The sequence below is a fragment of the Macrosteles quadrilineatus genome, unplaced genomic scaffold, assembly GCF_028750875.1.
Source record: "Macrosteles quadrilineatus isolate MER2022 unplaced genomic scaffold, UCM_ALF_1.0 Scaffold_3__2_contigs__length_128488019, whole genome shotgun sequence".
Taxonomy (NCBI): Eukaryota; Metazoa; Arthropoda; class Insecta; order Hemiptera; family Cicadellidae; genus Macrosteles; species Macrosteles quadrilineatus.
Window position 1 is genome coordinate 10291275 of NW_026542596.1, and position 17295 is coordinate 10308569.

Sequence of the window (17295 nt, forward strand, 5' to 3'; positions counted from 1 at the left end):
AGAAAATTTTACACGACTTTTTACAGAAATAAATAACGACAATTTACCCTTATACAAATTTATAAATATATAGAAAACTGTAACAAGTAATTTCACTTTTAATAGCCTACTTTAATACTTTTTATTGAAATGGCGACCATACAAAAAAGGTATTTTAAGCCAAGTATGAATGGAGTGGAGATGAATGTGATGAGTGGTACAATCTTGTAGTCTTGTTCGTCACTAAGGCCGACATATTCCTTAGACACAGCTGTTAATTAATAACCCATACAGCTAATGGCAACTAAGGGACCTACAGTTTATAGTGGAATCTGAACCACATTTTTTGCCTTGGTATTAACGAATTGGTCTACTACAGATAGTCATAGTACTCACTAGTGCGGATGTTAATCCACACCAAGGAGTATCACATCCACAGTGCATGCCTATAAATATCCACAATTCGTGACGTCCTAGTAGCTAGATTACATGACGACGCCACCGTCCCAGTCATTCCATAAATCTAAAATCTTGAGAGAAGATCCACTTTCAATTTAGTTGTGAATGAACAACAGAAACAATTACTCGACAACATTTCACACTGTGTTGGAGTCAATGATAAGACCACCAAGAAGCTAATTTACATTCAAATGAGTTCTTGTTGTAAACAAACACAAGGTAGTCACTTTCACAACACTTCACCAATATACTGTACGTTTATTTAAATTTGTACTTTAATGTATTAATTATGGAAATAATAAGTTATTTAGCCCTTTATTATTGTTAATCTATCTATCTATCTATCTATACTATTATAAAGAAGAGGTGGTGTCTGTGTGTGTGTTTGTATGAGCTAATCTCAAAAACTACTGGTCGGATCGGGCTGAAATTTGGCATGATGATAGCTCACATTCCCGATTAACATATAGGCATATTTTTATCCCAAAAAATCCTTCGGGGCTCCGCCCCAGTGGCTCTGGAGTTTCCCATGTTAACCTTATGAGAAATGGAATTAATGAATCTTAACAGCTGTTTCAATTAAACAAGTTGGTTCTGTTCTATGATGTTCAATAGCATTAAAAGTTACAAGGATTACCAACAGGGTTCAGCACTAGCACTATTATTTCTTTTACATTTATGACAACAGCAAAAGGTGAGTGAGCGTAGCGAACGAACTTCAACCTGGAGGCGAGTGAGCGTAGCGAACGAGCTAACCTGAAGGCAAGTGAGCGTAGCGAACGAGCTAACCTGAAGGAAAGTGAGCGCAGCGAACGAGCTCCAACCTAAAGGTGAGTGAGCGTAGCGAACGAACTTCAAAAAGAACCGAAATTTCTTAAACCATGTCCTCACTCATAACTGCTATAAGCATTTGATACTTATATGCCAACCCCGTACGAAGGACGGGTACTCTGCTAGTTTATTTATATAATTATTCTAATTATTATTTGGGTGAGTCGGTGGCTCAGTCAGTAGCGTCACGGTCTTTGGGCCCAAGGCAACGATGTCATGGGTTCGGATTCTGGTCACTGCCGATAAAATTTATTAGTACAGTTCACCTTTGTACTGTACCGGCTCATCCCTTGCTTTGCTGGATACGTTCCACGCACGGGCAGTTAGTCTATGTGGACAGGCAAATGCAAAGTTAAAAGAGGCCGCCAACCTCTTACAAAAAAAAATTTTTTTTTAATAAAATTTTTTTATTTTTTTAGGAAAAAAATCCTAAAATTTACTTCCACACTCTACCAAAAAACGTTAACTCCAATTCTTTATCTAAAACTGCAAACTTTCACCCAATCGCTTCACCTATGTAAATTTTTTTTGTCATTTTAGCAAATTTTGTCTATAGGGATTAAGCTATTACCGAAGGCGGCACAGAAGTACCTAGATCCAGGACCAGTTTGCTTTTTCATTTTGATGATACCAGGGGCAAAAAACACAAATTCATATTTTGATATATTTATGATTCAAATCCAGTGGCGGCGAAAAGAACCCGCAGGCACCGGGTATAATCTCATAAGCGTGGTCATAAACTCAATGTGGACATAAAAGCTTTTGCTTTTTTTAAACAGAAAAATGTCAACGTGGTAAGAGATATACATTGGCAACGTCGTAGTGTCCCGCGCACTCCCGCTCGGCTGGGAAATATCGTACTTATGAGGCCCGCTGCCAGTCACGGGAGAAAATTTTGTTTACAAATATCAATCTGTTTAAAAACATCTTTGTCCGCATTATAAATCTGACATATCACTGTTATATTTTGTGTCACAACAAACACGGTGGTATTTTGAACAATGTTTGTAACGTCCTATTAACGATTTTAGCGTATATGTTTAAACAATTAACAGCAGCATAAAAACTATTATGAATAAAATTTAGAAAATTATAACAATAAAACTACCAATAAGCCATAAGAATTTCAAAAAGATTGGTTTAGTGGTTTGTTTATAATTAAATTTTAAACTTCAGTGTTCGTGAAGAGTTTCTTAAAAACCTGAATTTTTTATGATTTTTCAATTAGGCCTATATAAATTTGTCTGGTAAACAGAAGTTTTTTATTGTCCCCACGTAAAATGTATGTAACCTAACTTATATTTAACTTTTAGTTCCAACAAAATCGAATCATCCATCTAAGAGATATATTTTAGTTCAAACTTGAGTGCACATATTTTCCTCCCGACAGTGTGCAGTCTCCTAATAGTAGTATCAATGAAGTAATTGAACTATTTATTAGTTAGTGTCCTAGCCTCTTAGGTTTATTCACTGGTTTGATCGTAAAAAAATGGTCAAGTTCATTTAGTTGAATCAGCATAGAGGACGCCGGGGGTTATATCCGTTCTAAATACGTCCTTATTATAGCGTTTTCACACAATCCACAAGGGCAGTTCATGCAACATGACTGACATTTCTTTCTTCTCATGAATTCGTTTACTTAAGTTAGTAGAGAATTTCTATCGATCGGTCAAATAGTATCAGTTCAGCTGTTGTAAACTACTTGTCAGAGAGCTCTACATGGTTAAAAAAAATGTTTTCATAAAACGTATGGTAATTTTCATATAAATATTTTGTTATGATAGGCAGAGCCCATCGCACCGTGGTGTGCCTTAGTCGTTGTCCCAGTAAAATTTCCCGAAAAATCCCATCCAAGACTCGCAGGCCCCCCCGCACCGTAGCCCTGCTGCCACAGTTCAAATCAGATATTATAACATGTACCTTTGAACATGATAACTCAAGCAATTTTAGTTTGATTTTGATAAAATTTGGCATGAAGCTGTAGGGCGGGGCTCGATAAACTTGAATGAGATTGGGAACCAGCAAGATCAGGTAATAAGAGGGTGGGTGTATGGGGTTTTGAAGTTTCTTAAAAATTGTTACTCTTAATTTTTTGTTGTAATAATGCCCTAATTTTATTACAGCCATTGTCCAGAGATCAAAAAAACAAACAATTTTGTAAATTGAAGCATTGTTGTACAGTTAAAGGTTATAGAGAGAATTCCACAATACTGTACTGTACATTTCAATTCCCATGTTATTGTTATGAATGGAGAAAAAGTAAACTGTTTGCTGCAGTTTGCTTGTTTATAAATATATACAGGCAACTTCATGTTGAACCAATTTGGCAATTTTTTTATTTCGTCCAATAATATTAGCATTTGATAAAAAACATGTTTTCCATTCCTCATAGCAGCAAACCTAAGTACTTGTTCAAGCTGATGATATTAATATGACTTATTAATGGAAATATTTGAGTAAAAATCCAATCAGAGAAATGGAAATTTGCTTAGTCTGCAGGTTTGCTGTGGCAGGGAAGTTTTCAAGTAATTTTGTGTTCATGTCTATTTATGGGTTTTGTGTTAATGGCGTTCTTCAGCAAACGTTAGTTTAAGTGAAAATTCCATGACAAAGTGTAACAGAATCAATTTTTTCCAGAGAATTGGATTGAAAAAATATTGAATGGAAGCTTTTTTATCAAGTTAACTGTCACTATTAAGCTGTAATGTCTAATCGGTAACTCATTATCATGGACTAGAGAATGGGGTTCTAGGAATATTGCTGGAAGGAAGTTTGATAAAGTGCTGTCATATCTGTTATGTAGTTTTCTATCTTAGAGTGTGGTTTTAACAATGACAGTTTTTTTACTGAAAATTCATTTTGCTTATTCAAATCTAAATCAAATGTCAATGCATCGAATGAAAATGTAGAATTCTGATCCATTCATATTTGTTTTTAGTTGAATAAAAGCAAAATTTTAGAAAGTATCGAAAGAATACAACCAAATCAGTCATAGGTTTTTACTGTAAAAAAGGACTTGCCGATATTTTGGAAAAAAGTTGATGAAAACAACTTTGAAAAGTGTCTGGCGTTACATGAGTTTTGTAACGGAGTATTGCTCTACTGAATGGAAAATATTAATAATTTGAAATTACCGTACCTACTGAAAAACGGTAATGGTGATTTAGTCATTATATAACAAGAGTATTTCAAATAATAAATGGTATCACAAGACAACCAAAATTCAAAAGGAATAAGCCATTAATTACTGTAGGTCTCTTAGTAAGACCTGGACCCCGGACTGATTTACTTTTTCATTTTGATGTTCCCAGAGGCCAAAAAACACCATCCCTTGAAATTCCTATATATATATACTAGCAGTCATACCCGTTCTTCGTAACGGGAAAAGAACGCTAAAGAGAATAATTATGTTCCATGGATTTTCTGTATGTAGATCACAGAAAACGTACTACTATAACCCAGAACCGCATGGTAAAAAGCATTAAGCGGTTTGAGAGAGCTTTGCCTGTCAATCCGTAGGCAGCGCCACCAGCGTTGCCATGCAATACTATTTGTACCGTTTCCCAAACATTATTTTTTTACCTTACGAACACAAAACATTTTTGTTAACAAATAGGAAAAAAGAAAGTAAATAAGTTAATGAAGTATGCACTTAAAAAATAAAACAACTTATTCCCACAATCAAAAATTATTTATTAAATTAAAAACATAACTCTAATTCCCATTCTGTATCACAGCTTTTTGTTGCTGCTTGGTTCAAATTATCTGTTGTCATCAATTTAAACAATATTGGGTGAAGTGGGGTAAGTGTATGCACGGGGCAAGTGGACGCGTTGACTATAAATAGGCCATAAATGGGGAAAAAAATTTTTAATTCATCTTTTTATATGATTTGAAATGTGATCTTTCAGATTCTGAAGTCAGAAATCAGCATTTATAATTATTTATACATGAAAATTAAGTTTTAAAACACCTTTGCATTTCTACTTACTACGAAAGTACCGCCTTCAAATTTTGAAAAATCATATAAAATCAAAAAATAGAAATAGAAATTTGAAAATTGGTACACTGATACAGTTTTGTAAGAGGAATCCAAAAATGTGGTTTATGTGCTTCTAAAATGTATTGTTAAAAAAAATAGGGGGGGCGTACACTTTCCCCGGGCTAAACAGTGGTTGGGGTAAGTGTACTTCCAGCCCCGGGGTAAGTGTACATAGCCCTAAATGCAATGACAAAAAATGCATTAGATGACATCGGGCCTGTCGTTAGGTTTATAAGAAAAAAATGTGACAACATGTTTTACTGGCCTAAAAAAGAAGACTGTTCAGTCATTCCTGAACAGGATGTGCTCAAAATGGTACCAGAACCTATACCAGGCAGAAGGGGGGAGTTAATATTTGACGCTTCTCTCTTTTCTGTCAACGTTCAATAAAAAAAATTAAAAAAAACTAGCTGTAAATATGTAAATAATAAGTATTTTCGAAGCAAGTGAACAGTTCCTTAAATATAGTGTTAGTGAAATAGTCATGTGGCCTAATATGAACTGCTTAAGAATTATTTGGCGGAATTTAAAAAAAGTCATTTACAGTGCAGAATTCACCTCCAGGAAAAAATTGTATACGCATATTTAAAATTGTGTTTTTAGATTCTAACTAGCCTACCATTATTTGTGAGATATTAAATAAGTTTTTTACAGCATTTAATTCATGTAAAATAATTTATTAACACACTAATAATAATAATTGTAAATGTACCAATTAGCCCTTTCACGAAAATTGTATGCGGAGTTCCACAACAAAGTTCATAACTCCTGAACAGTTGGAGCTAATTTAACAAATAAAAAACCATTTTAATCAGCAGATTCTAAGCTATGCTCCACTTGCCCCAGATTCCACCTAATGTGAGTTAATAAAAGTATAAGGGGGGTGCGTACACTTACCCCGATTTCAGGGGCAAGTGTACGCACAGGACATCAGTTTATAAAAAAATTTATATAAAAAAAAGTTTAATAATTTACAATTTAAAAAAAATACCACATACACAAAACATTCCAAGCTTTCTGCTCACCAAGTTTCATTAAGATATCTGAAATACAATTGAAGTTATTGTAAGTTAAAGTGCAACTAGTCGTTTTGGCGCGTACACAGGGGTGCCCAGAGGGGGGGTACTGTGGCGCAAAACAGGAATTTTTTTGGGGGGGGGACTTTTTTAAGGGATTTTGGGGGGGATATTTAGTTTTTTTGCTAGCTGTCATAATGGCTGTATAATTTTGTACAAGCAGTCCGAAAAAGTGTTTCTCACTAAAAGTAGCTCACTATCAACACCAACAACATTTTGCCGTTCGTAATTAAGATTGCTTCTAAGAATGGTAAAGCACCTTATCAGACAATCCTTAACATGCCAGTGTCGAACTTTACATGCTACATATGTTTTGTTGGTTCTTTAACTCCACCATAGTCAGGATTTACAAAAGATCCCCTTCTGGAGGAGTCGTCAGAATACGTTACAAACATTTAACACAAAACACGAAACGATTACAGAATACAGATAAGCCTATCAATTCACGCGTGTACATTGCCGTCGGCAGGACTCGAAGTAAACTGAATCGGGTTCAGGTTATGACGGACGGACGTGGTCTCTGGATTGTCGTCTGCGTTTTCAACAGCTGATATTGGACTATTGTAGTGACTGAGAAGAGTATTGAAAATATAATGGGTTTCATAATTAATTGAGTGTTTTCACTCATAAAATTTTGTGCTGTCCTCAATTTTATGTATTCATATATTTCAAACTCCTCAAAGTATTTAATAAATTTCCTTTCGTGCAGTACTGTGGAATTTCGAGACCATCATTTATATCCAGCATATAAATTGGTTATTATTGTCAATAGTTTTAAATGGAAAACTCAATTGTGAATCCCATTATATTTTCAACATACTTTCCTCCGTCACTACAATAATTAGTCCAATATCAGCTTTTGATAACGCAGACGACAAACCAGAGACCACGTCTTTCCGTCATAACCTGATTCAGTTTACTTCCAGTCCTGCCCGCGGCAATATACACGTGTGAATTGATAGGCCTATCTGTTATCGTTTCGTGTTTTGTGTAAAAACGGATTGTCTGACAAGATGCGTTTCTACCATTAATAGTCATAAAAGGCAATCCTGGGGCTATAAAAATGAATTATAAGATTACTTCGTCACAAAAACCTTTTGTTCTGGTGGCATGGTATTTTGCCTGGCGATTTTTGTAGAAGGCAGCCTGGAAGTGGCGAGCAACAAGTCTGACTTATTTCGTGACTCTGCCTGTAATTTTGAAACAATTAAGATACTTTTTGCCAAAGTATTATTAATACACTTAAAGCTTTTTGAATTCTTAAGCCCTCTAAACATTAATGCCACTGAGCACATGTTGGCTGACAATACAAATTCGGAATTTTGTAAATTGATAAATTTCTAATTCAACCATTAGTTAGATAAGTATCGTTAAATGACGTTTCCTATTAAACATTTAATTTTGATTCTCAATCAGCAAGTTTGTTTTTTGTACCTACCTCAAGTTTACTAAATACTCGTTTTATGAGGTAAAGGGAAAATTGTCAGATAAATTGGTGGGGGGAGGGTAGGTTTAAATAGACGACAACATAAATTGGGGGGACTACTCCTTTGGCTTGGGGGGGGGGGGGATTGCGCCTCTGGGTTTAGGGGGGATGGGCACCTCTGCGCGTACACTTACCCCACTTCACCCCTTAATAGTGCTGCATCCTGTTGTTAAACCTCATAACCTTTTAATGCTATTGAACATCAAAGGATCAAATTATTTAGTTGAAACAGCTCTGTTAAGATTCTTTTATTCCATTTAAATATGAGTACAGTAGAACCCCTCATATCCGGCCTTGGTTTTACCGGTCCTCTGTTTATCCGGCCCCTTCCAGGAAGCCAATATCAAAATGTTTTCTCACAGCTTACAGACGTTTAGATGCACGCACTTGTCTTTGTGACTGCTCAAGTCATCAAATAAATTGTTCTCACTATTTATCTGTTTGTTTATAATTTTTTTGCTGTGTCACTATACTAAGTTGAGCTAGTAGGCCTAACCTTTGATCAGTTGGTTGATTATTTCCAAAGTAGGGTTAGTACAGTACAGTATATTATTATTTTTTGTATTTTACAAAATGGATAAAAATGTTGAGTTTAAATCAAATTCTGTGGTTGAAATGCATGTACTATTTAATTCTTAATGATTTTCAAGTCCAATTTATAGTCATTTTCAACTTCATTAATAGTTTTTGTTGCCTGGAATCATAATATTTGTACGTTCTTCATTACTTAACGATTTTAACCTACAAATATTTTTTTTTCTTTTTACAAACATGTTTATTTTTTTTTTTATAATCCCAGAACAGACTGGAATGATACTTTTCACTGCATATATTGATTACCTATTGTTATAACTGGTATGAATTATCATTTTCATTGTAGGTTGGTTTATCCGGCCAAATCGTTATCCAGCCAGGGGCTTGGTCCCGTGGTGGCCGGTTATGAGGGGTTCTACTGTACTTATAAGGTTAACATGGGAAACTGCAGAGCCACTGGGGCGGAGCCCATTTGACGGATCTGCACCTAACTTCACACAAACCTTTTCCATTTACCTTTACCTTTACAATTTTACACCCTCAGTACTAAGTTTCATGGCAATCGGTCCAACGGTGTCCGAGCTCATAAAGTTAAAAAAATATATATATATATATGTATATACAAACTTCCTCTTTTATAAATATTGATATATGTAAATTTATTTATTTATTTATTTATATGTCCATTAGCCCGATAACTCGAGCAAAAGTCATCTGATTTTGATTAAATTTGTTACAAACGTGTGTGAAGTTTCTTGAGTTCAGCAAAGGCAATTTGCACTCGTGTTACACGTTACATTTTTCCTACAGTTACTATAAAGCATAGAAATAATTAGTCTTTCAAACCCTATACAACACATTTTTAGGTTAGGTTAAATCCAAGCATTTAACAAAATGAGAAATATGCATCAGCTGATAGTAACTTAGTAGTGGTATCTTTAAGTGCTGCCAACTTATTTTCAAGCGTCACGTAATACGTGCCTAATAAAAGTAAACTGTTTTTGTGTTGTTTGGAATAATGTTACACTTGACTGGGCCGGGGCCCCCTTCTGAGTTTCAAGGATTAATGGTACCAATGGGTACTATAAAATACAAATAAAAAACATTGCACTTGTGATGAAAAAACCAAAATATTTTATTTGTATCAACAACTGACAAAGTAATCTCATGGTTAAATTGGATTTAAGATTCCTAGCCTACATAAGTTATACTCTGTGGATTTTAGTTTTTTTATTATCTAAACCAACTCATTGGCTATTATATCTAACAATCAATTTTCAAAAATTATTCTTAGAAAAATCCATTTTGAGCAGTATTAGCTTTTAAGCATTATGTTATAAATTGAGATGGGGACGCAACAGACATATTTTATCCCAAATACAACTTAAGAACTAATAACCGTACATTAAACCGTATAACAAATTGTGGACTCACCCATCGTCAGAGAGGTTGTTGAGATCCACATCGTCCCATTTGGATGGCGATCCACCCGGGGTAGCCATAAAGAATCTTGATCACTCAAATCTCTAAAATGCAAATAAAACATATTACAACATAGAGCAGAGAGGTTTAATACAGCAACAGTGTGATTTGAAAGGCCTGATTGTGAAAACAAAAGGGAGTTGACCCTTTGAACCACAGGAATTATTATTCTGATTTCATGTAATTATTTTACATCCATAAGTTACCATGAACGCTAAAAATCTAGCGCCAATATATTAACAGTTTTTTATTGACAACATTACTATTGGATACTATGTAGATATACTTACAGTGTGATTAAAAAGTACCGAAATGGTGTAATATATTTTTACTGTTATAGATAAAGTAGGTAATGAGACTTGGTATCAATAATAACTATAAATGTCTATTTTTTTAAGCTATTAATTATATATATATTTTTTTATCCCATGAGGGAGGTGGCCCACAAGGAGTCAGACAAAATTCTTAAATAGCAGCATAGGTCGAGTTTGGCATCAAATTAAAGGTCTTAGTTGGTAAAACACATGACCGCAAACCGGACAACCGAGACAGCCCCAAGTCAAACGGACAACATCCCCCTTTAAGGGATAAAAAAATGATAGTAGCTTAAAAGAGTACACATTTATGGTCATTATTGATGTATACCAAATCTCATTAACATTATATATAAAGGTAAAAAATATAGGCTATTACACCGTTCCAGGACTTTTCAATCACACTGTATATGGACCATCTGTCGCCAATTTTTATTAAGAAAGAACAAAGTTGTGTGTGTGTCACAGAAAGCGCTGGTACCTTTTTGTTGCTGACATAGAGAATGGGTTATAACAGTTGCTATAGCTCATGAGTTGTTCGATCAGTTTGACTTAGAGAAAAAGTTTACGGAAAGTAAATAAAAGATACGTCTTATAACACTTCAAACATATATTTACGCTTACTGTTACTCACAAGACGGTAAATATACAAAAAAGATGGTAAGTGGTGATCGATTTCGATTGGACACTCCAATCATCATCAGACCCAATAAGCGAATTTATTGGGTATTCGCTTATTGGGTTACCAACTTACCATCTTTTTTGTATATTTACCGTCTTGTGAGTAACAGTATAAGCGTAAATAATATGTTTTAAGTGTTATGAGAAGTATCTTTTATTTACTTTCCGTAAAATTAATAACACGTACAATGCTGTAAAGAAGTTATTTAGAAAAAGTTTGTTTAATTGACAGAAATCAGTAAATTACATAATTTCGCTGGCTCTCATCAACTATGACCATTTTGATAAAAAACCTGGAAAAAACTTTAATGTGGGGATTGAATGTGTAGTTGTATCAATAGTCAAAGTTGACAGATATAGCCTACAATAGACAGTGACACATAGCCCACAGTTGGACAAAAAGTTTTGAAACTGCCAACAAATCCAATAAATCATCGGACAATTCAATATTATTTTTAGACAGGGACTTACACTTGGTAAGTGCGTATTTAAAAGCTAAATATAACACAGGATGAGTAAAGAATGGAGTAAGATGACCTAGGTAGTTTGCTTTAGCCACTGGCTAAGACCAGCTGTTTACCTAAACCACGTCTTGTCAAGCCCAATGATCAAGTGCAGCTACGGACTAGAACAGTTTTAAACCTACTACATATTTTGTAGTTTAACCACAGTTAAAATTGAGTTCTATAGGCCTAGCTTAGGCCTAAAGAGAAATTGAGTTTCTAAGTGATAAAGATCAAATAAACATGTGAAACAGTTAGAAAAGGTCATTATTTTAAGACAAGATTTTTTTTAATTAAAAATTACGATCAAAGGTCAACATGAACACAACTAGATTATGAATAAGCAAAAGTTTTAAGTGGTAATTATATTAAAATCACGGATAACTTCTGAACCGACCAGACCAACAAACAACCTAGATAACCTCTTTGATCCTACAAGTTGTTAGGTTTAAAAGTAACTAAATTTTAAGGGCCTAATCATAGTAAAAATATTTAAGTAAATTATGAAATCCGCCAAAATTACTGTTTAACAATATGTAGCTCAATGGAACATTGTCTCCAAATGGTGGTGTCAAATTAATTCGAAGATCTTAAAACAGATGATCACAAGAAAGACTTGTTGCAGAACTGACATTCCTGGAAGACTATGACAAAAAGTGAAAACCAAGTTTTAAGCCATTTTTAAAGTTAATGCACAACTGCTCACTTGGCCTTCACTCGTTACCTAGCTTTGCCATAACAATCCCAAACTTGGAAATAAATTTCAATTTCATGGTGGATAAGCCTCTGGATCGAAAATTGCAATATAAAAATGGTTTATTTTACCTTTTTGCGTCAAACGATCCATGTGCAGTTAGTGCAACTACAGCTGTTTCATACCACTAGGGTACATCTTCAGGTTGTTGGTAGAACGTTAGATAAAACAGCATTCATTCATAGATGAACTTGTCAAAATAAATATGTCCCCAACAATGATCAGAGGAAACATGATTATGTACTCATGTACGGTACTCATTTGGAGGGTACTCACCAGAGTCATGACGCAACATCCACCGGCGCCTGTCTCGTGTGTTCGTCACTTGGCCAAGTTCGTAAATTTGTGTATTTAAATGTTTTTTGTGTATCTCGTGTATATAGACATATTTATTTCGACAAGTTCATCTATGAATGAATGCTGTTTTATTTAACGTTCTACCAACAACCTGAAGATGTACCCTAGTGGTATGAAACAGCTGTAGTTGCACTAACTGCACACGGATCGTTTGACGCAATTAGGTAAAATAAACCATTTTTATGGGCTAATAAATTTCAGTTGGTGTGTATATTTTTGTACGTACATACAAAAATCTGATCAAAGCGCTCACCTCACAAAGGGTGGGACAGTGTAATGACAGCACTCATTTTAACATTCCATTGCAGACAAAGTAGGCAGACTAAAAATATCATAGGTACTCAATTTAACATTTTTAACTTAATGTAGCTGGAATGTACTGGATGTAGGAACGCTCTGGCACTAAGATGGCAGTTTGAATTCAACTTCAACAATGAAATCCTGCTTATCTCCAAGAATATGTTACTTCCCCTAACATTAACAAGCGGGTATGTTTGATATTCAGGTAGGCTGTATCATGATGCTGGAGAAGACCTGCTGGTTATTTTTTTGGATGCCTGATTCACCTAAAACGTTCTAAAAGATGTTTTTAAACTGTTAAGAAGTGTAAGTTATTTTGGGTAGGTGTGGGTTGTAAATGTTTACCGTGGGTCTTACTATTTAAAGTTTTTATTGTTGCACTTTGATACTAATTTTTTTAGCCTATAGTTTTATTGCAACTTAAGGTAATGATTGGACTTGTCCATGTTTGTGGTCTAAGAGGACTACCATATATGCTAGTTTGTTAAGTATGTTACCAAACCGATTGTATTATTGTTAACTTACTTTGGCCCAATAAAATGATTTTATTTCATTTGATGATAGAAACCACTGAAAGGCTTTTAAGTTCAGTATAATCTTGAATCAAATACCAGCCTAATGAAGGCTACCTTTTTATGGTAGACTAACTTACTGAACCTCTAATGGTAGGCCTAGGTCCTTTTAACCCCGATGTCAGTTTAGTGTTGGACATTTTGAATTTATACGAGAGAGCTTTGACGGAATCGGTGGATTCTTTTTCGGTGGTTTTTCCTCTGATCAGTCATTGGTAGGTAACATAGGCTATTGCTACTTTTATAAAAGAAGAGAAATGTTATAAGTTAAACATATGCAAAATGGAACAAAATAAAAATTTATTTTGGTTGTTTAGGTTGTGTAAGCACGCCTTTACGTTATATAAACTCATTAGGCTTAGCCTCTTAGATTTTTAGCATCAATTAGGACTACTAAGTTCCCTTATAGGCTAAATTAACTTATCCTAGGCCTAATTAAGTTTTGTATCTTGTGCTGGTAACTTAGGCTACTTACATATTTCATTATTAACAAATCTAAGTTAGGAACAATCTTGAGTGCTTTCCACAGACAATATGGGAGAATTATTTTTACCTTGTGGTTAGTTCACTAGTTATTTCATTTAATTCACTAGGTATTTTTGGTTTATGAGAAAGAGCAGAGAACAACCAAAAGATTTTAACAGAAGACTGCAACGACTAATTACTTAACCAAGTTGGCAAGTTCACATCACACAATCCTGAACCATAGCACAATCTTGAAAAAAACTTAACTTTTGACTGACTGACACTGACAAGTACACAACACACAACTAGGCCTAACTTAGTAAACAATGAAAACTAGGCTAAATCGAAAACTGACTGCTGAGCTGAAAGCTAAAAGGGAGCGATCAAGATCAACGGAATAATAAACTCAACTCAGCTGAGTATTAAGCATCATCACCAGCTGGTAACAACAAACAAAACACTAGGGACTGACATTACTGACAACGACAACAATCACAATCACTTTAGTTCAGACTTCTTGAAACACTGAGCTATAATTCTAACTGGAGGTAGCACTGAATGTCAAAGATGCGTGTCGCCAGCCGCCATGTTTGCGTGAGGTGGGTGTCCATAAGAAGCCATATTATTGATATAACTATTATTATACTTGGCTTAAAATACCTACTTTGTATGTTCGCCATTTCAAAGAAAATTATTAAAGTATTAAAAGTATTCAAGTATGACAAAAATACTCACTGCTATACCAACCTAGTTATAAGAAGCCATGTTATTGCTATGGTAAGAAAACTTACTGCTATACCAACCTAACAAAATCAGCGACTCGCTTTTGACAGACTTCTGCCATGGCAGTGCTACCTCCAGTTATAATTTTAGCTCAGTGTCTTGAAACGACAGGAGGAGGAGAGAGGAGGAGACAGAAACTGTCTCTGTGATAGTGATATAAAATGTCTAGAAGCATAATTTATATTAGTACTATATAAAATAAAAATACATGCAATTACACTCTTTCATTCTTTCCTCATTAAAATGAATATTACGTTAGGTAAGCATTTAGTTAGTAATACCAGTTGGTTTATCATAATTTTAAAAAATCTAAATGTTACTAATCTGAAAGTTTTGGAGGCACTTGATCCGTCGATCGGTTAGGGTTCACTTACTCTACGAATCATTGACACAATGAGCCTCCAAATATGTAATTCTTAAAACACATGGCTCACTTACTCTACAAATCATAGTCTATACGAGCTTCGTAAATAATATTGAAGGTTCACTTGCACTACAGGCTCGTATACTATACGAGCCGATCAAAAATATCAAATAAATGAAGAGGGTTCACTTACTCTACAGATCATTGTGCCTATGAGCCAAGCGTATGAATTCTTGAATAATTCAGGAATAAGCTCGTATAGTATACGAGCCAAAATACTGAATTTAAATAAATTACAGGAGTAGGCTCGTATACTATACGAGCCTATTTCATGATAACTATTACACAAATAGAAGACGGCTCACTTACTCTACAGTTCATTGGCACAATGATCTGTAGAGTAAGTGAACCCTCTACAAATATTAGAAGGCTCACTTACTCTACGGTTCATTTAGCTATTCGTCGCACGGTTTGCAGCACATCATTGCAGGCGTGTATGGTAAACCAATACCGCAGTTCTGCCGTTCTGCCTTACTTTTGCCGTTTACTAGTCTTGCAGCGTGAAAGAGAGCTTGTTATGTTAATGCATTGTTGAATTTTTAACTTGTGTACTCGTTGCTAGAAATCAAGCAATTATCAAGTACCGGTATTACAGGAGCTATTTTAAGAGTTATTACAGACTTAATTTTCAATTAATTAAAAAGACTCACGTAAAAGCTTATGCAACTAATGGAATTACTTACTGTGTTATGAACATTTCTATATAATTAAAGTTGTAAATATTTTAAAATTGTTTAGAAGATTGCCTTTTTAGTGTTTTCTACAAACGTGTCTCAACTTAAACACATAGCCGCATTAATGTTAATGTGCATGTGCATTTTCGCCAATGATAATGTACCAATGTCGACCGTAACAATGTCTAAACTTTACTTTTAAATGGATTTGTTGTTAAATTTTTTTATATTTATACATCATACATAATTTAAATGTTTTTACGTGACAAAATAAAGAAATATAACAAGCTACATTACATACAATATAATTTAGGCTTGAGCTAATGGAAAACTGTAGTTTTCGTATACTTGTCTTAACTTACAGATTCAATTACATCCTTTGTTTACCAAACAAGATATTTACATTTATTGAAAAAATAACACTTAGACAGATCAATAATTGTAGATTACGATGACAACTGCATTTACATAACAATCACTATACAAAGAAGTATGTTTTTGTGACAAAGAGGTCAAATAGAAATTTCTTTTAGAACTATATAATTTATAAAGACCGGCCTTTTACAGTAATATGGTTTACAGTACTTATTAATTGCGCAGTTGTTAAATGCCCTTATAAACATATGGAAATTAAAAATTTAAATTATTAAATCATTTTCTTTACAAACTCATGAACAATACTAAACGCTCGCTGACCCCTCATAGGAATGAAAAGTAAAGATGATCGCAAGATCTCAAGTTCAAGTCACGTTCTCATGGGCAAAGACCTGGCTGAGAACAAGCCAGGCATAGATTGAATTTCGATTTTAATGATTAAAGTGTAAAAAAATTGGCCTGATCTGTAGTTTTGCAAAGTTTTTTTTTTAAATTTTTGAAATCTTTATTAGTTTGGGCAGGATTATTCATCAAAGTTTAACATAAGATTAACATGGAGGAATCTATATATTAATTTGAAACTGTTTTTCTTTGTCATAGCTATTTTGAGAGAACGGCTGGGCGTAGAAACTCGGTAGGGGTGTCTAAAGAAAGGTCTTGGTCTGTAGATGAGCCATCAAAAGAGAAACGTGGTAAATTCCCTAGGGGCTCTGCCCCAGTGGCCTTTAAAGTCCCATCCCATGTTATTCTTATGGAGGAAAACGGGGGGTTTGTCACAGCTAATTTGAGAGAAAGGCTGGGTGTAGAAACTTGGTAGGGGTGTCTAAGGAAAGGTATTGGTCTGTAGGTGAGCCCTCAAAAGAGAAACGAGGTAAATTTCCTTGGGACTCTGCCCCAGAGGCCTTTAAAGTTCACTCAGCAATTTTGTTTACATTACGACCACATGGATAATTTTATACTACTTTTAATGAACCAGCTGTTAATATTAAAATTGTATTCAAAAGTCTACTGAAACTGTCAAAATTAAATGTTTACATTATTAGTTATGATTTTAAATTGATTCTTCACTGCATGACAAGTTTTTTATAGTTTCAACAAAAGGATGAATTTATGATATGTTTTAAATGTTGTGTTAAAAAATATAATGCTTTATTGCTCTTAGAAAATTTTAAATTATGAAATACGTGTGACATATCAATTTTAA

At 34.4% G+C, this 17295-nt stretch overlaps 1 protein-coding gene across 11 annotated transcripts in view; it reads right to left on the bottom strand.

The window, feature by feature from the left end:
- The window catches only part of LOC128988979 (ATP-binding cassette sub-family C member 5-like), a 72144-nt gene extending 57837 nt beyond the window's left edge, over positions 1-14307 (bottom strand). For 5 of the 11 annotated variants that reach the window (XM_054410803.1, XM_054410812.1, XM_054410813.1 and 2 more), the window contains exons 1-2: positions 13846-14306; positions 9842-9933 (exon numbers count right to left, since the gene is read on the bottom strand). In XM_054410803.1, coding sequence (XP_054266778.1) covers positions 9842-9909 — 68 coding nt within the window. In that variant the 5' untranslated portion in view covers positions 9910-9933; positions 13846-14306. Of the gene's footprint in view, positions 1-9841; positions 9934-13845 lie in introns of all 11 variants that reach the window. The other 6 variants (XM_054410805.1, XM_054410806.1, XM_054410808.1 and 3 more) reach the window with 3 other exon arrangements.
- Positions 14308-17295: the final 2988 nt, after the last annotated feature.